The sequence below is a fragment of the Bombus vosnesenskii genome, unplaced genomic scaffold (assembly GCF_011952255.1).
Source record: "Bombus vosnesenskii isolate JDL3184/JDL3185 unplaced genomic scaffold, Bvos_JDL3184-5_v1.1 scf7180000013302, whole genome shotgun sequence".
Classification (NCBI taxonomy): Eukaryota; Metazoa; Arthropoda; class Insecta; order Hymenoptera; family Apidae; genus Bombus; species Bombus vosnesenskii.
The window spans coordinates 2,248,882-2,269,209 of record NW_022882951.1 but is presented as its reverse complement, the minus strand read 5'-3'; the positions used below and the strand labels follow the sequence as shown (position 1 = coordinate 2,269,209).

Genomic DNA, 20,328 nt, shown 5'->3' with positions numbered 1-20,328 from the left:
TCGATAGAACGGTGAATTCCTTGTGAAATTCGTGTTTTTTGAATTTGATGGAAAAGCGAAAGAGAGGTAGAGAGACCGTGAGAGAGAGAGAGAGAGAGAGAGAGAGGAAGAGTGGTACGAGCGAACTCACAGGTTTTGAAAACCGGAGGTGCATTGAAGTCTGACGCATCGCCATTAATCACCGGTTGTTTTGCCGAGGCCGTCTTAACGCGCTATCAGGAACTCTAAAATGGCGTGGCGTTATGACGTCGAATTTTGTGCAAAGCACCGGGAAAGCAGGATATTAAGGCGCTTAACTGCGCGAGAGAAAAGGCGCGGAGGTTGGCTTCGTGTTATTAAGAGAAAAAGTTTACACGCTTGTGAAATATTGTTTGCGTTTGGGAAACGAAAAGAAACGTGTAGGCGGAATGGGAAAAATTTCGATAACCGAATCCGTGGAATCCTTAGGTGTCTTGGACATTTGTTTCTCTTTCAAGATCCTTCGTTGTTCGACTACTTTATACTTAAGTTACTTTCAAACGCTGCCTGATTAGTTTCCATTTGTAACATCGTAAGAGACGTTTAGTAGGAAAGTTTCAGAGAGTGATTTTCTATTCAATTTCATCGGGATTTTGGTAAATCTGAATTATCTTGAATTTTTTACCCCGTAATCCAGGAGAGCAGCGTTTCTACCTACCTTCGTCAAATCTCGCTCGTAACCCAAGGATACAGAAATGAATAAACAAGCAATGTCTGGCAAAGTTTTGACACTCTTAGATTCGCGAGACGCTGCCACGTGTCACTTACCACCGGGACCAGGCAGCGTGCATCCACTTCCGCCATGGAAACGGATGACTTTCGGGATTCAAAAGCGGAGTATTTCTAGCGCTGTAACTTCGCGCCAACACTTTGTACACAAGGTACATAAACTCGGCTTGAATTACGAATGGCAAACTCCTCTGGAACGTATTTCTGTGAATGTACACCAAACAGCTCGGAAGTTATCCACGGGTTTTGCGATTCATATTCCTGTAATTCAATGGATCCCCCGGAATTTAAGCGACATCGCGAGATGCCGTTCCCCAGGAACCGCTGAAATTAAGTCCAAATTGCAGTGCTAATTCGTTTTACGACAAAACAATTTTCGTTCTACGTTACTCGTGCATATAGAAATGTATAAATTCGATTTGACGTTCTACTTTTCATACAGAGAAGCGCTTACAGCAAAGACTTTAAGATCAAAAAGTCGGTCGCTCGACGAACCTGGCCGAGCGAAGAATTCAACAGATTTCCAACGAATTTAATTTCATTTTTACTCTTGTTTCTGTAACAATGGGCTATTAACAAAATTTAAAAAGAACTTTCTTCCAATCCATTATCCGATATACTTTTTCCAAAATCACGTACACCCTAAACAGCGCCGTAAGTCCTCTCGAGTCAACCATCGCGACGTAAAATATTTCCATTTACTGACATAAAACATCTCTCGTATCGTTACACGATCAAGTCCTCGGAGTAGCAGCATCCTCAATCCCAACAACGACACCGTCTAAATCTCCGTTTCCGGCGAGTTTTGCAGTCGTGGCCGCAAGTCCCTCGAGAAAAACGCAACTTTGGCCGTCCTTCTTTTTTTTTTCCTTATTCTCCAGCCTGTACTATAAGTCGCATTTTTATTCGTCCCCCGACGTATCCAGTCGACCTGACAACCGCTATATATTTCCCCGCGAAGTTTTAATATCCTGCGGCGGAGACGACCAGACGTCTGCCATGGATCTCGCGACAGGATCTCGGATGCAACTTTTAAATCGGCCTCGCTAGAATTGCCGTAGAATCCCAGGGCAATTCCGGGGCCGATCGAGAGGCCGATGCTCCACGAGACGTGTGCAACCGATCCCCTAAGGGGTTGCTTGCACGCGTACCTCGTACCTCGTTCACCGCCACTTTCCAGTCTGATTTCCTCGGTGAATTTGCTTTTTCTATTAAAGGAACGTTAAGGGTGAAAGGGGAACCATGAAATTGAGCCTCAACCTCTATCTCCTCTGTAAGATCGATCAAGCGACGAGTGGCACGCGTCACCGCTCAAAGGGGGATTACAGATTCTTAATTCGAATCGATCTCTTTCGTTTTCACGCTGTTAATGATATGGCCTAAGTGTTTGATCGTGGCTTATGTGAGATTGCTTGCTTGTACTTGACGATTACACTCGTACATTTCGGATTTGTTTGATGCTCCTTGTTCTTATCGGCCAAATCTCTGAATAAATAATAGATGGCCTTTGGTGCTGTTGATGTGATTTTAATTGAGAGACGCGATGGAGATACGGTATTTACGTAATTTTTAGTAAAGATAAATGTAGAGAATAATATAGGATAAATTATAAGATATAGCGTTAGTTAGTTTGGTAACGGTATGATTTATTTCAATATCGTTGACGCCAACACAAAATCAAGTACGATGCTCCGTCAGTCTATATGCACGCAGTCATCATTCGTCGCTAACTCGTCTCGTCACAATGACTCTCTTCCACGCCGACTACGCTCCTTGACAACGCTGACGACACTCCTCGACAACGCTGGCAACACACTAAAAGCCCTACAACTCCGGCAACGCTAAAGTTCGCTGGCAACACTAAAGCTCCTCAACTCACTAACGGCTACCTTTTATACCCTGGTTCTGGTATACCACATGTCCCATGGTCAAGTAGACCCTCTTAATTACTCATGGTTTTCCCCCGATACTACAATAATATATATAATATCTGTATTCGTTTAATGAATTTTATTTGGATAATATTATGATGATTAATTTTGTATTTCTAATACTTTATGAATATATACGTATAATAATTTGTCTCGATATCTACACGGTACATTTGATTATATACAGATATATTACAAGTCTAGTAGCTCTAACGATAAAGGAAATAATAATCCTCCAATTGAAAAACAATTTCACGAAATAACTTCGCGAGGCCACGCTTCCATTTAAGAAGCAAAAAAGAAACGAAAAAAGGTTAAGGGAAAGAAACGAAAGAATCATTTCGCTCCAATAATTTGCAATCCTTAATGGGTTTCGGATGGCTCGCTGGCTTTGCATGCTTTCTCTCGGCTTTTTTCAAGATACACAATATGAACAACGTGTACGAAGCAGGTAATATCATCTTCCAAATGAAAATATCGACACGTTTTATCCCCTTTCGTTAAAACCTGCTATTTACTATTTTTTCGTTGGTCAAGATATGTTAGAATATTTATAGTTTCCCATGTTCTTTGCCTTCTAACCAAAGAAAAAGAATAAACTCTTTTTCTTCGGACAGCTAAAAGCGCCTTTGAAGTTTTCTTCAATTTGACAATCGCAGATAAGATATTTTAATCAAGGAGAGTAGGAGATTCCTTAAGACTCGTTCAGAATAGTCGAATTACTTAAATCCAAGCTGTTTGAGTTCGAGCGACTTGATTTCAAGAAGATACTTAATATACATTTTTTAAAGAGTAATTAATTATAATATTAATAAAACGTCTAATAGAAGCGTTATACGTTACGAAACGTGACTGAATATAAAATTTCAAAATGCTTGAGTTGCGACAAACTCGTTGTAATTCGCAGCTTGTGACTTGTAAAATTTCGCTAATAACTCGTTAATTGGTAATAATTGTGCAAGATGGTCCACCTATCCATCCGTATCACGAACACCGCGATAACGGATCTCAACTATAAATTACCCTCCTTTGTGGTATAATAAAGAATTTATATATAGATTTCTCTTTCGAGGCATCACCGTGCGAACCGATAAGCTGAAAATTGCAGTTGCCCATGGAAAACTCGTGGAGTATACATTAACCTTTATTGATCACATCTCCGGCTGAAGACTGCGATATAATACAGGTGCATGCACGTACTATTATAGATATGTATGTATGTGTGAGTACATAAACGCGCATACCATAGGAGGAAATTTCGAATAAACGTGTTGTCGTAAATATCCTTCGATGTGCTAGCCGATGTTGCGAATTGATACACAAATTGCAGATGCAAAGCGATGAAAAAGGAGAAAAGAGAAATAACTGACGTACCCCAAGAATATTTATTGCGTTGTCTAGTGAGAATTATGTTTAGGGCGTTAAACCATAGGCGGTAAATAACGTTAAGATACGTAAAATAATTAGATTAATCGAGAAATTTTGATGCTTTCGTTCTTTGGAAAAGAAAATATCATTTGAAGATTACAGAAGAGGAACATCATTAGCAAGTACGTTTCTGTTAATTTTCTGATTTTAATACCATGTTACAAATTAAAGAATGGTATTTTAATGTTTAATACTTTGCGTTAATGGCGTTGTTAACAAAAAGTGAACTTCACATTTAAGTTTTTGGTGAAAAACCAGTCTATAAGAATTCTCATGTACACAAAGAGCTACGTAATACACGGTAAAATTATTCAAAAATACTTTATCCCGCGATAACGGAGAGTCGTTATCAGTTCCTCGCACGTATCTAATACATAACACAAACCACGTAACGAAACCATTGTAGAACTTGTTCAACATTCTAGTCACGATAGCCAAGCTAAGAGAAGAATTCTTAAAAATTGCCAAATAAATATAAAGAATCCCTTTAAGATGTAGAGCGGGTCGGTCTGGTTGTTCACGATGACCTTTTTTTTTATTTTCTTCATCTTCTTCCGATACGTTTGTGCACGTATTACTCTGGCGAGATGCGTTTCGAAATTCCTTGCAGGATCAGCAATTTCCATAAAATTATTACACAGCGTGCACACTGCCGAAATTTGCATAGCGTGACCGTGTCGCGGCCGCGCGAATAAAAAAGACTCGCTGCGTTTCGCTCTAATCGGGTTTCCGTGTCCTACCGTCTGTTCGCGCGATTCAACGTAGTCCACAGTAGAATATTTACAGATTTTCCAAGGGAAACCACATCAAGCGTAATGTTTTCGCGATTTTTCTATACTACCGTCTTTGATTCCCTTCGAAGCTATCAAACGAATTCGCGATATAGTCTTTTTACGAATAGAAGTCTCATAGGTAGACAGCCTTTTAACTTCAAACGATTTCCGCTCAACTCGATAGTCAGGTTTATTCGAGACCTTGCGAATGTAGATTTTATCGAAGTTGAATTAAGCGAGTAAATAGGAGGATCTATTTATTAGAATGTTTCTTTTAGAACGTGATGTGTTCTTTTTTTTTCGGGATTATGAGAAAGTAAAATTGATGAGCGAGTCAGGTCAGTTTTAAAGGAAATATGAAATATGTACTTGATAATAAATAATGGAAAAACTTTTGAACTGAAATTTTGCTTCTCATAAAACTGTTTATTTTTAAAACAATAAAAGATGGATTTTTCGAGATAATAAAAAGAGCGTAGATAGATTTTGTTAAAAATTTAATAAATCGTCTGTGTATCTTAAATTATTATTACAATAAAAACAATATTATTATTCGTTGTCATACTGACATACAATAATAAGTCTATAATACTATTACAGATTATGATAGTACTGGGAAACGCCTATTAATTCGTTAACAATTCCATGAAAACACTCAAATACTATAACTTTCTATATATTTACAATTTTTCTGTTTCTTTTTTACATTGGATAATTTCGTTGGAATACATATTTATAACATAGGATCAAAACGTATTACAACTAGTAAATTAAGTACGTACTTTGCATTTCCATAGTTTATAGTACTACGAGAGGAAATTACTGCAAGTGTTCCTAAAGAATTATATACAGAACATGAAGAACACGGAAAAAATGTTAAAGTGTCAAAACTGCAAAAGGAATTAAAATTATATTAATATATAATTATACTGTGTCGAATAAAGATCAATGACGATAATTAGTTAATATCGCAAACACTAGTTTTACATTCTCTACAAAATCTCAGTTTTTATACGGATCACGATCGTTTCCGAAACTTGCCATAAATTTAATTGTAAATGTGTTCGGAAGCGTACCAAGCGTAGCAAACCGACTAGTTTTCACTTTTATATCTACGATTAACATTGGCGTAACGTGTTAAAAATGTCTTTTCCCTTCACAAATTTCTTACGTTTAATTCGTCCTCAGCTGGTAATCTCCATTTTGCGTGATATACCGCACCCATGGTAATGCCTGATATCCGCTCTTTTCTATAATTTTCAGATAGCGCACTTGAATTCCAGAAGTAGTGAAATACGGAATTTCAAATTTTACTTGAATTGGTGGCTTTCCTTCCACGTCTTCCCCAATGACAGATGGTAGACCAAAGTGTGCCCTCATCAGATATTCTTTACCACCAGGAAACGACTTAATGAACCAAGTTATTGCACTCTGCTCTGGTGAATATTTAACACTACCGACGGTAGTCCTAAATTTGGGCGAGTCTGCATCGTTGGGTACTGGGATTACTATTTCTACATTGTTGGCCGTAGAACGTCTCTTAAATTGCGATCTCGCTTTTATCATGTATTCTACCCTGCTGTGGGCATGCCTCTCAATGACAGATTCGATCCATATCAGAGGTTTCACGTGTGTATTCAGTCTGTAAGACATTAATTCAAACTCTCCATCGGGAGGAATGAATGAAATTGTTCTGTCATTCTCGAATCTAGACAATCTGACACACTGATGAAATTTCACATCTTCCAATTCCACAGATTTGGACTTCCCACGGCCTGTAGATTCGAATAATACTTTGTCGTTAAGACCGAGTCTTAATTCTGGCATTCCAGACAAATAAACTCTCATCCTTATCGCACCCACAATTTCAGAACTCAAAACATTTCCATTAGCATTTGCAAGAAGATTCACAGACTCTATCACGTCTAGAAACACTTCATTTTTACGGTATTTTATACCTTCTGATCTCCAGGATACAGCATTAGTCACAGCCATGGGAATGCGCGGTTGAATTTCAAGTTTATGACCTTCCTGCGTAATGTATTCTTGTAATATCTTACTATCAGTAGTTTGCGGATACCCAAAGTCTATTAATTCATCTAGAAGTTCATAAATGACTACAAAATTATCTCGTATGCTTTCTTCTTCCAATTCCTTGAAATATTCTTGCATCACTTGCACCAGTTTATGCAAGAATACAAATACTAAGGAAATGTTTGCATTCTTCTTTGTAGTGGATACGATATACAAATTATTGTACTTTATATATGCATATGTGCATTCTGTGGTTTGTATAATCGGAGTAAGATTGCCCTCCTCCTCGCGTTCCATTACGAGAGGCATGAACTTTTCTATAACACCCGTTTCTATGTCTCCACGATAATTTCGTGAGATCAGAACCTTCCCCTTCACGTCTAAAATATATATCGCAGACGTCGACATCTTGAAAATTTGTTATACTGCAACTAAAAAAAACCTAACCGTTATCCTAATATGCCAATCTTTACTAAAAATGTGAAATTGCGAAGAGAAAGAAAAAGAAATGACAAATGCGAACGTTCGATAAACCGAGTATGGAAAATACGTGATTGAGGTTATGTTATCAAACAAAAGTACATTAATTAAAGGAAAAGTTCAATGCAAAATTTACAATACGATGCACAAAATTTATACCAAAATCGTAATGTAAAGAACTACTAGAAGAACGGATGAGAAATGTATCCATGGAAAGTTTTAATTTGACATCTATGGTACGTCAAAAACACTGGATATGAATTTCAGGGAAAAAAATGTCACATATATAAGTACTTACTACGTGTCCTTGCAATTCCTGAAGAAATGTTAACCTTTAGATCATTTACATCGAAGATAATTTTTCTTATAAATGAATAACAGAAAAGATGTTATTGACAAAAAAGAGATAGCCCCTCCCAGGTGCTTGAGTGCCACTGTGGCACTACCTGAAGTTGCTCGCTACGAATGTACGAGGTGCGAGCCGTAATCGAGGCGCATGCGTTGCTAACTTCTACTTCTATTACTGCTATCTTTACTCTCTTCCCTTGCTTTCATTTAAAAATTGTCCGATCGCTATCTTTCCAACTTTATTGGTTTTATTAATTAAAAAAGTTAATTTGTAATACTCTCAGAAAGAAAGCCCCGATGATTACTGCTAAATTGACGAATTAAAAAATTCATGTCGACCTTAAATCAAATTATTGATGCTTCCGCTCAGTTGCACATTACATTTCATGGTTTAACATTTTTGCATAAAATTACAATAGAATTTTTCTAAGATAATGCCCGTTGGTTCATTATCATAGTTATTATGATTTTATTCTAAACATTTTATCTTATATTCGACTAAAAATATGTTGTCGTAAACCTCATCATTCCTCATAGCCTATTTAGTAATTTTTATCTAAAAAGTTCTTCACAAATATGAAAACGGTATACCGCGATCATAAATTAATAGTTATAACTACGAGTTTCGTAAGAACGCTTTAAATCTTGGATTATAAAAGTTACTAGTAAATTGATATTCTGTTTATGTATAACATTTCATTAAAATCATATTAATCCAATTATATGTACCTATTATTCTACAGAAAGAACAATTGGAAAATAGTTTTGTTGTACATACTGCGCAGCATATACTTATCAATATTTTCTGGAAACTAAATAAATAGCAATATAAAAATTTAAATACTATTATATCTCATAACAATACGAACATTTAATTATTAGACTCAAATAAACAAAAGAATGACATCATTTTTGTTCCATTTAAACAAAAATCACATTTGACAATAATATTTTTCACAAAACCTTACAAATTAACTTTTATTTTTGGTCCCTGATAACTGTAATCTTCTAATTCTTCAAATTTCATTAATTTTTTTAAATTCAAGACGTAATTTACGAACATACAGCAAAGTAAAGGAGGTATAAGCTTGGCGCGATGTTTCAAGAAAAAATCTACCAGGTTCGCGAATTCCAACGTTACATAGGAGCACAATGGCCGTCGGTGTTACGTAATAAAAGTGTAGTGCACCGAAGTAGGCAATTGTTCGGCACAAAAGCGCATCGATGACCCCACGGTGCGGTGCGCTCTCTATAAAATATAAAAGGACGAGGGAGAGGTAACTGAACCTCGTTTGACTACGTGAGCTTTGAAAGGAGAACGGAAAGTAGAAGATGGCGCGGGAACCGACCGGTCGCTGTTACCCCTTCCTCTCCGTGAAACTGCGTACAACGATCGAAGCCTTTCAATTTTAATTAAAATGTAATTTACGATGTCGTTCTACCGATAAAGTATAAAACCGTGACTTAAACCGTAAAGAGGGCTTCCGAGAAAATGGTTCTATCGATCGAATCCTCTTCGTCTTTCCTTTCATTGCATTTTATTGAAATTTGATATTTAACGTTATGAAAATCTGACGATGTAGTCACTAGTATATCGCACATGTACTTTTCACGATTAAAAATCTACGCTACAAAGTCATCCTAAGGTCTTGAATTTTTATACAAGTACAAGGTGCAAGATACAACGCGACAAAGTCTGACCAGAAGTACGCAAAATCGAGCAGTTAAAATTTCAAACCATGACTAACCAAACGATAGCCTATAAAGGCTATTTTTGTAAGTATATTTTATTATATTTTGAATTTCATTTTTATATAATAAAACGATAACACAAATCTTGCGTTATTTCGTCTAGAAAATTTTCCACTCTAAAAGCTGAATAAAAAAAGAAAAAATAATGCTTGGCTTGTGGAACAATGCAGTATAAAGATACTAAATAGAGGATTCCAGCAATGAAAGAAATAACAAGAATAATAAAAAAAAGTATATTTTTCATATATCAATAATAGGAACAAACCAGCGATACCATAAACGAGAATATACCTGAAATCAAACACTGACGATGTCGTAAATAATAAAAATAATAAAAGAAATATATCACATATATGTAATATTCGCAATAAAAGTAAAACAGTAGCATCACAGACAAAAATATTATATAACAGAAGTTCAACAATGACTTCAACGAATTAATAAAAGTGATACAGAAATATATAAACCATGACACTAAAATTACTCGTACAGGAAATCTCATACAGAACGCGTAATATCGTTAGTTTGATTTTCCTATTTAAAAAAAAAAACACTGCTCGAAACAAGCGAGTAAATAGATTAAATCGAAAAACAATGTGTTTACATTTAAAAATCCGTGCAGCCAGCTTGTTTCCACGATAACAGAATTACGCTGCATCAAGTGTTTTCGCACGTTAACCAATCTCTTTCGCTATTTTATCCGAGAGGGAAAAATAGAGGAAGCAGCCAACGTATGGAGAACCGGGAAACTGCTGACCGAGTCTCATCAACGAAATCAGAAATTTCACCGCAAGAGAGAACGTAACCGATCGTAGCAAACGGCACAAATGTATTTGCCGTATAGATGGACAAATATTGTTTCCTCCTTCCGTAATAATCGTTAACTTGGAGATGGTTTATTTGATTGACTCTAGATCGTCTGCATCCCGCCCGAATCCAACTACGAGAAAGAGATATTTACTAGGGCGATCGATTCGTCCTGAATCCCAGCACTGTTTGCACGAAATTCCGCGAGAAATTCCATCGTAATTGAACGAGACCGTCTCGATTATAAAGTCAAATCATCAATGAAGTAGAGGATAGCAACTCTTCCACCGCTAGGGAATGCATTTTCTTTCCTCCTTCTTGTCCCTCCATTCTAATTTTCTCTCTGTTCCTCTATAAATCTTCTACAGTTTTCTTCAGACGTGATTTCCTTCAGTTGAGTAAATAGTCGGTCGTGGACAGGAGATGGTAAATAAACGGTCTATATGTTAAGGTACGAAATGAAAGAGTAAAATGTGCACAGAAGGTCCATCGAATTAAATCTAAGAAAAATTTGAAATGATTTAGCAGATAAAAAGATTTCGAACTTACAAATCTTTAATAAAATCATATTTAGTTTCATGATGAACATTGATTAATTTGGATATTGTATCTAAAACTTAATGAAAAATTGGGATTTATTATAAGAAAATTGGGGATAATAAGAAAAAACATAGATAGTTTTTATTAAAAATTTAATACATCTCAATGTCTTAAATTACTAATACATTGTTTACAATAATAACAACATTATTATCTCTTGTCATACTGATATACAATAATAAACTTGTAATACTATTAGAACTTACACATATATTAATACCGGAAAATGCCTATAATTCGTTAACAATTCCATGAAGACATTCAAATACCATGGTTTCCTACATATTTACAATTCTTCTCTTTTTTTATATTGGGTAATTTAATGTATACTACAGTTGCCCCTGTATGTGGAAAATACTATTTGTAGTACACATTTGCAATATGGAATGGGAAAAAACATACAGTCAATAAATTAAGTACATCGCCTTTGCACGCGATTTATGGTAGTATGAGAGGAGAATATTGAAAATGTTCCTAAGAAATTATATACAAAACATGAAGAAAATGTACAAAATATGAGCGAGTATTAAAACTGTAAAAAAAATTAAGATTACACTAAATCCAACAAATAAAGATCTATGACGATAAATTATTGGTCAATATCACAAACTCTAGTTTTACATTCTACAAGATCTTAATTTCTATACAGATCACGATCGTTTCCGAAAATTACCATAAAATTAATTGTAAACATTCGGAAGCGTAGCAAACCGACTAGTTTTCACCTTTGCATTTCTGATTAACATTAACGTAATGTGTCAAACATTCTGCCTTTTTCCTCCATAAATTTCTTACGTTTAATTCGTCCTCAGCTGGTAATCTCCATTTTGCGTGATATACCGCACCCATGGTAGTGCCTGATACCCGCTCTTTTCTATAATTTTCAAATAGCGCACTTGGATTCCAGAAGTAGTGAAATACGGAATCTCAAATTTTACTTGAATTGGTGGCTTCCCTTCCACGTCTTCCCCAATGACAGATGGTAGACCAAAGTGTGCCCTCATCAGATATTCTTTACCACCAGGAAACGACTTAATGAACCAAGTTATTGCACTCTGCTCTGGTGAATATTTAACACTACCGATGGTAGTCTTAAATTTGGGAGAGTCTGCATCGTTGGGTACTGGGATTACTATTTCTACGTTGTTGGCCGTAGAACGTCTCTTAAATTGCGATCTTGCTTTTACCATGTATTCTACCCTGCTGTGGGCATGCCTCTCAATGACAGATTCGATCCATATCAGAGGTTTTACGTGTGTATTCAGTCTGTAAGACATTAATTCAAACTCTCCATCGGGAGGAATGAATGAAATTGTTCTGTCGTTCTCGAATCTAGACAATCTGACACACTGATGGAATTTCACATCTTCCAATTCCACAGATTTGGACTTCCCACGGCCTGTAGATTCGAATAATACTTTGTCGTTAAGACCGAGTCTTAATTCTGGCATTCCAGACAAATAAACTCTCATCTTTATTGCACCCACAATTTCAGAACTTAAAACATTTCCATTAGCATTTGCAAGAAGATTCACAGACTCTATCACGTCTAGAAACACTTCATTTTTACGGTATTTTATACCTTCTGATCTCCAGGATACAGCATTAGTCACAGCCATGGGAATGCGCGGTTGAATTTCAAGTTTATGACCTTCCTGCGTAATGTATTCTTGTAATATCTTACTATCTGTGGTTTGCGGATACCCAAAGTCTATTAATTCATCTAGAAGCTCATAAATGACTACAAAATTATCTCGTATGCTTTCTTCTTCCAATTCCTTGAAATATTCTTGCATCACTTGCACCAGTTTATGCAAGAATACAAATACTAAGGAAATGTTTGCATTCTTCTTTGTAGTGGATACGATATACAAATTATTGTACTTTATATATGCATATGTGCATTCTGTGGTTTGTATAATCGGAGTAAGATTGCCCTCCTCCTCGCGTTCCATTACGAGAGGCATGAACTTTTCTATAACACCCGTTTCTATGTCTCCACGATAATTTCGTGAGATCAAAACCTTCCCCTTCACGTCTAAAATATATATCGCAGACGTCGACATCTTGAAAATTTGTTATACTGCAACTAGGAAAAACCTAACCGTTATCCTAATATGCCAATATTTACTAAAAATGTGAAATTGCGAAGAGAAAGAAAAAGAAATGACAAATGCGAACGTTCGATAAACCGAGTATGGAAAATACGTGATAAAGGTTATGTTATCAAACAAAAGTACATAAATTAAAGGAAGAGTTCAGTGCAAAATTTAAAATACGATGCACAAAATTTATAGCAAAATCATAATGTAAAGAACTACTAGAAGAACGGATGAGAAATATATCCATGGAAAGTTTTAATTTGACATCTATGGTACGTCAAAAACACTGGATATGAATTTCAGCGAAAAATTTGTCACATATATAAGTACTTACATGTTCCGGCAATTCGTTCAGGAATGTTAACGTTTCAATTATTTACATAAAAAAGAATTTCTCTTATAGAAGAATCACAGAAGAGATTTTATTGACAGAAAAACCCTCCCCTCCCAATAGCTTCAGCAGCACTGTGGAGTACCAGTGCCCTGAAGTTGCTCGATACGAAACATAATCGAAGCGCATGCGTTGCCAACTTCGTGCTAAATATCGACCCGCTCTTCTTCCGAATCATTCAAACACTTTATAGACTGCAATATTTAGTGGGAAGTATTTTGTTCGGATTGTAAAACGCGCTATCGTTTCAACTTTACTGCCACAGTAAAAAAGATAATTTAATAGTCTCGCTAAAGAGAAAAGTATCAGTGAGACTGCTGAATTGACGAATTGTAAAATTTATGCCGACCTTAAATCAAATTACTAATACTTCCACTTTATTGGTGGTATTGGTCACGTTGCACACGTTTTAACGTTCTTGCGTAGAATTGCAATAGAATTTTTCCAGGATGTTACACGTTGTCTCATTCTCATAATCATTATCAATTTTAAAATAATAATTACATCAGCTTTCCTTAATTACCTTCAGCTAAAAATATATCTTGTTATAAACCTTATCTTTCAATAAATTACATTATAATTTATAACATTATAAACAAGTAATAAAAACATTACGATAAGGATAACCTCATTTAGTCATTTTTTTAAATTTTATCATTAAAATTTCCAAATATTTCCTATAACGCACATAATATATTCTTTATAAATAAATTTTTTGTAGTAAAAGTTCAAATACTATTTTAAGTCAGTGTACATAAACAACGGTAGTTAATCATAAACATGAAATTCGTTTTCTACGAAGACGTCAGCCAAGAATCTTGTCACAAGTATTCTTCCTCAGCCATATCCCATCACTCTTTCCTTCGAGTCAGCTTCAAATTTCCCCGCAGAACAACAATCTTCCCGCTCCCATTCGCCTTGCTTCCGCTGTTTCCCCGGGTTTTGCACCATTTTGTTGCTGTTTCTTTCGCCTTTATTCCCCGGCGAGCATGCGGCCGCAAAGCAATCCCGTCGGTTCTCGAGCTGTCGATTTCCGTGGATGAAACGTCAATCCCAAGATAAAGTGGCGGAATACAGGGGCAGGATCTCGCGGCTGTATTACGCGCGCTCGAACCAACCTCCTCTATCTGGGGATGCAGAGGCTTGAAAGTTAGAGCCGCTCAGGGAATCTGACGCGACCGATAATTGAGACTCGGAATTAAATTAGCGGAACTTCGATTCCTCGACCGGCGGGTTCGTCCCCTCGGTGACTTGGCCGGAAATGCGTTCAGCTGCCTCAATCCTGTTTCCCTCGATCAAATCGTTAGGCGAACTGCTTTCCCTTTCTGATAGCCCGTCAACGCGCCAATGGGAGTGCAATTGAATTAAAAGGGCGCGATGGAGAGCTGGACGAAGATCGTATATTAACCCATTCGAAACCAACGACACATCATGCGCGTTCTACGTTATTTCATTAATACAACTGATAATGCTGGTTATATACGCTGGTTCATGAAAGTATTTAAACACTTGTAATAGAAAATATTTAGGTCCATGTTGTATATGCTATACGAAACATTTTGCAATTTCTCTAAACAAATTTCGTTTCACTCAATTCATACCGTAGACTGGCTTTTTTTATCAAGTAGGTACATATACGTTTGTAATGGGCACCTTGTAATCTCTACATAAATTTTGAGATCGGTTTTAAAGTTAAATAATATCACGACGACAATCGATTCGAAATATTTTAAAGAAATTAATATTATCGTTAACATTTACATATTCGCATTCTATGTAAGAATTTGCAAATTAACGCACCAGTCTGATGGGAAATTCTATTTTGTACGTATTAACTTCCGGAAAACAGGTGTTCTCCATGAAGATTCGCTTTGAAGAGCTGAGAACCTCGCTTACCAGTGCAATACCCCGCCGTACTTATGTACAACTTTTCAGTATGAATTCCCTTAAATCCTGAAACACCATCAAAGCTTTGAGAGTCGTGTCCGTTTTATACGCGCTTTTCCACATATTTTTCAAGAAAACCAGAATCATTAGCCCGATTTCACCGGAAAAGAGATTGTTTTGTCGAGCATCAAAGAGATTTTTCCATTCTGCGGCTAGCTGAGTACGGTGCTGGTCCTTTAGAAGAAAATCCATTAGGATTCTCAAAGAGTCTTCTTCCGTTAACGCGAAACACTCCGGGTATTTGCATGCGTTCCAGCTTAATTTTTCATGGTACAAATGAAAAAAGTTCGAGTTCGATTAATAATAAATTTCTGTCAGGATGGTATCGTGTTCGAAGGGACCATAGAGAATGTTAATCTACGCGAAGGAGACACGCGACGTTTCTTTTTATCACTGGACGAAGCCTGAAAGGTCTATGAAACTCGCAAGGAGTTGCATTAACGATAAAGTTGACAAATCGTTTTGTTAGCGGCATGAATAACGGTTCCAAATCGTGTTCTCGCGGGCTCACTCATTCTTTACACTCGAATGCACCCTTAACTACGTAGGTACGCCCTTATCTGGAATTTTCGATGAACACGCGAATACCACGTAATCGAGGATCAGTGAATTTCGGAAGAATTTTCTTAGAATTAAAAAAGAAAATCTCTCACGACGAATAAATAAGAATAAATGTTTTATCAACTAATCTGGGATGTATTTAAAACACAACAATGCTAAATGTAAGTAATAAGTATGTAATAAAATAATACAAGGAATAATACGTATCAAAAGTTTTATTCTCGTGAAAAATTACAAGCGAGGATAAAGGGAAAGAAATTACTTCCTGAATGTAAAAAGACCTATCGACGCCCGTGGGAGAGTTAATTATTTAATTAGAAGAAAATAATGAAAAGAAGTCAAGGTACCTGATTGCTACATCCTTTTTTTTTTAATTCTTTGACTCTTTATTTGGATCGCATTGCATTAATTTAATTATATAATGACAGGCTTGCAAAGGTAACAAGAGAAAGCTCGAACGAAAGCTTTTACGGAATCGCCTGTAAATCTATCTGGCTCGAAGCATTCTAATAATTGAAATTACGATACAATTAAAATTTGCCTCTTGTTCAAACACTGACGTTTAAAACAATTAACAATTGTTGTACTGTGAAACGTAGAATTCAGTTCTCATTTACCGATACGCGACTAATGAATACGTACGGATATTATTTATTACGTACACTCACTTCTCGTTTGTGCACTTTATAATTCCTACTTTCCTCTCGTCTGCCAAAGGAAAATATTACAGAGGCTTAAAAACATCCAATTTAAATTTTCCAAATTACCATAAAATAATGAAGTTTATTTATTCATACGTGCGAAATTCAAATTTACAAAGAAACAATCACGAATGAAAATAAGCACATTCTAATACATACACGAGATTCTACGCAGTTATAATTAGACTACAGAGTTTTGTGCATTTATGGAAAAGTTAAAGGTGCAAGACTGCACTAAATGTACGTGATATAAAATACGAACGTATATAAAATACATAAAATGTGATATTCGTTCCAAGTAGAAGTATTTAGTAGGTGTAAATGTTTCAATTATATTTATCAAGATTTGCACAAACATTCTCGGTCTATTTGTCGCGAACGTTGTTTTCGCGAAACATTTGAAATCGCTACTTATGAGAAGACGAAGCATCCGGTACGGGCTAATCTTGCTCTTTTCGCTCGAACCTCGTCCGATCTTCCACCACGATCCGGCGCAGCTTGTCAGCTTTAAAGATTTATCTCGCAGCGCGAAAGATTGCTCGTCGCAAGCCTACGTACAATCGATAGAACCGATATAGCGAAAATGTAAATTTGAGCGTTTAGTAACGACATCCATCGATGTAATCGCGTCTAACATCTGTAGTTACCAGAAGCTTCGACTTTCATTGAAAATTCGAACGGACGTTGTCTCGAATCTCAAATTATCGAGATTTATTTAAAAAGAAATAGAGAAACGCAGCTTGGAGAAGGGAAAGTAACATAGTGCAGATATGTACAGCTAGTTGAGAATGAGAATGGCGATCCAATGGAAAATACAAGCATGGAGTGGCACTGATTGCTTCGAGAAAACTTGCTTTCCCTCGGGGCATCCCTCTGATCAAGCTTCTCACCTCCCTCCCCCCTAACATCCTTTCTTCTACATAGAACCGGACTCACGTTCGCCTTCTCTTGATTTCAGATCGTCCCTCGGTCGCTAGCGATTTAGAAACAGCCACGTCGATTTCGGAAAGAACCACGACCAGGATCGTGCAGCCAGGAGAATTCTCATGGAAACGAGAAAAAAGTATTCAGGCTGGGCCATGTTCTTCCCTCCTGTGTTCGAGGGATGTTTTGAGTGCAATTTAACTTGCACAGACGAAAGAGAGGGTTAGGAAAGGAAGGTAGGAACAGGCGAAAAAGAAGCAGAAGTGGCTGGCTGGATCTCAGCCGCGGGCCACGCGAGCTGCAACTACTCAAAGACGTTTTGCATAACGAAGTTACGAAGCGATTCGTTGGCGAAGAACGTCGTATGGCCTACAAAATAACTCGAGACTCGTCCCGCTGATTGAAAGTACCTCTAGAACATTGTATCGCTTCCGGTGACGGCTGAGGTAAGTCTCTCGATGCAATCTTGACGGAGTTATAAGACGCGTGTAGAAGATTGCCGCCGGTTATTTTTTCAAATAAATCGAGCATCTCATGGAACGAAGATGATCTTGGTTAATTGTTGACGTAAATGTAGTTGGAAGTATATTTATGGAGAAAATTGATGAAAAAGTAGCCCTTTCGTTTTACTAATAGTGCTTCTATTGGAAACATTATTACGTTAGGCTTTATGGTATACTATATGGAACAATTTTATATTGTACATTAGATCGTTATTACTAATTCTAATAATTAGTTTACTTGTGTCATGACGCGAAGAAGGTTGAATGTCGTTGGTACAGAATTACAATTATACTGTAGCCTGTGCGAGTAAAAAAGAATTAATACGATAACCGATAGGTAATAAAATATTTGTTGAAAAGCGAAATTATTTCGAATGTTTAGAATCAAGCGAAGGTGATCTCGGCGAGCGGTCGGCAGACCTTCGAGGCCGTGGCTGAAGTCGCGTTCGACGGTTATGCTGCTGGCGTCGCTTCGAGTGGCCGCCAGCAAATGCTGTCATGCTCTTGCCATGCCAGCCGGCGGCCAGGAAGAGGCCGCTGGTCACGAGGTCCTTGAGCAGATCGAAAAGCTGCCTCGTGTTGATTATTATCCTCGTGTTGATCGGTCGCGAGGTATCGCGAGCTGCCACGCAGATCCGCTACGCTTCGCGCATCGTCGAGACCAAGAGCGGACAGATACGTGGGATTCTTCAGGTATGTATCGATTTTCTTCTCTTCGAAAGTCATTCGTCCGAACAAACGAGCCTGTGGCTCAGCCGAATATCGATTTCAAGGGTTGCCAAACGGATGGGCAATGTTTTAAGCAATATAATCCTATTATACGATAATCCATCGTTTAATTATTTTTTGGAGTTATTGAATATTTGTATCGTTATTAAGTTTAACCGTATATTATCGGGAGTGTATCTTTGTAAAATTTGAGAGGGTTGCTTGAATTTGTTAAAGTACGGTAAAAAGAAGGCTTTGAAATTAACGATGAAATCACGTTTCGTCGCAATTTAAGGCCAATTAAAAACACAAGCAACTATGTTTTGAAACATCTATTAATATTCTTGTTACCAAAGATTTTGGCACTGAATATTCTTCACTATTGTACTTATTGTTATTATTAAAGTTGTTATTATATAGTTTTTGTGATCTCGGAACATGGAGTTCCTTTTGTAAGATAATAATAGATCGATAAATATACAAATATTCTACTATTACGTATTTTTTAAAGACCAGTCGTTTTGACTGGCTTTGGTAGAGATAACTACGTCTCAAATGCTAGTTGTAGTGTCTAGTGTCAAAACGTGCAGAAGATATACCATGACATATTTGCTTCGGTTCTGACAGCTTGGCTTTAAAACCAGGTTTATTCTCAAAATTCGAGTTGTTTCAGAGATAAAAATCTTTCCTCTGCGCTATTCTTTGACTCCATCTTTTTCCACAAATCCAAGTATCCAAACAACGGTAACATTACCCGCTCGATGCTATCAAGTAGCAGATAAAAAGCAACGTATTCGAAGTTTTCTCAACTCGTACGCCCAAAGAATGGAAATAAAACAGAAAGGGAGGAAGGATCGATCATACTATCAGATGGTTTACATATTGAATACATAACCCTTGTGCACGTAGGGAGCCTGAAAGGGTCCGTTGTAACGCAGATTGCGTCACGAAAACTGGATCAGTCGACGGATAAAATTCCCGTTAAAGCGTTAAAAATCCTTGTGAAGGTGGTGGATTGTCGATGAAGAGAGGAGATTCGCTGTGTCCTGGTCGTAAAGCATGCGATCGTATAAATAATTTCCCAACGCGATAACTATGTATCGCATCGCGTTTAAGCTCAGAAATCTTTGCCGCGGTATTCATGGAATATTTGAGTACATCGATTTCTGCCATTTTAGCGGCGCGGCGAAGCACACTGGCCCCAAAGGGTGGGAGAGACTATCGAACGAAATGGTTACCTGGCCTAGGAATAGAGTTTGAATATCCGATGCAGTGGAAATATGAATCCGAGACCGCGAATATGGATACTCGAAAAATTCTCTCCACCGCTAAACGTCTTACTTTCTTGCAGCGAGTTTTTAGTCGTTTTTGTTCGTTCTCGAAGCTCTGATTCTGTGGAACGAATCGTGATGGAAATTACGATTGAAGTTCCGAACCTGAAAATGATTTTTTGGAATCTTCGAAGACGATACGGATGCTCGGTTTATCGTAGGATATCGTGTGTAATTATCAATCCGTAGAATGAAACGTGCAGCATAGCTACGAGTCTTCTATATCCCCTGTATATATATAGTACTGATTAGTATAGGAA

General features: G+C 37.0%; 3 protein-coding genes across 4 annotated transcripts in view; 1 reads left to right on the top strand and 2 right to left on the bottom strand.

Moving 5' to 3' along the window:
* Positions 1-5,387: 5,387 nt before the first annotated feature.
* Positions 5,388-7,883, bottom strand: LOC117234062 (AP-1 complex subunit mu-1-like). The gene is made up of 2 exons (XM_033494913.1): positions 7,692-7,883; positions 5,388-7,344 (listed from the first exon to the last, which is right to left on the bottom strand). Exon 2 carries the CDS (start codon positions 7,319-7,321, stop codon positions 6,053-6,055), a length of 1,269 nt encoding a protein of 422 aa, XP_033350804.1. The 5' UTR covers positions 7,322-7,344; positions 7,692-7,883; the 3' UTR covers positions 5,388-6,052.
* Positions 7,884-11,520: 3,637 nt separating this feature from the next.
* LOC117234061 (AP-1 complex subunit mu-1-like) lies at positions 11,521-13,465 on the bottom strand. The gene is made up of 2 exons (XM_033494912.1): positions 13,337-13,465; positions 11,521-12,983 (listed from the first exon to the last, which is right to left on the bottom strand). Exon 2 carries the CDS (start codon positions 12,964-12,966, stop codon positions 11,698-11,700), a length of 1,269 nt encoding a protein of 422 aa, XP_033350803.1. The 5' UTR covers positions 12,967-12,983; positions 13,337-13,465; the 3' UTR covers positions 11,521-11,697.
* A 4,100-nt stretch (positions 13,466-17,565) lies between these two features.
* LOC117234031 (neuroligin-4, Y-linked-like) overlaps positions 17,566-20,328 on the top strand; it is a 37,285-nt gene continuing 34,522 nt past the window's right edge. The window contains exons 1-2 of one of the 2 annotated variants that reach the window (XM_033494856.1): positions 17,566-17,972; positions 18,412-18,722. In XM_033494856.1, the coding sequence (XP_033350747.1) occupies positions 18,528-18,722 (195 nt within the window). In that variant the 5' untranslated portion in view covers positions 17,566-17,972; positions 18,412-18,527. Of the gene's footprint in view, positions 17,973-18,411; positions 18,723-20,328 lie in introns of those variants that run through there. The other variant, XM_033494857.1, reaches the window with a different exon arrangement.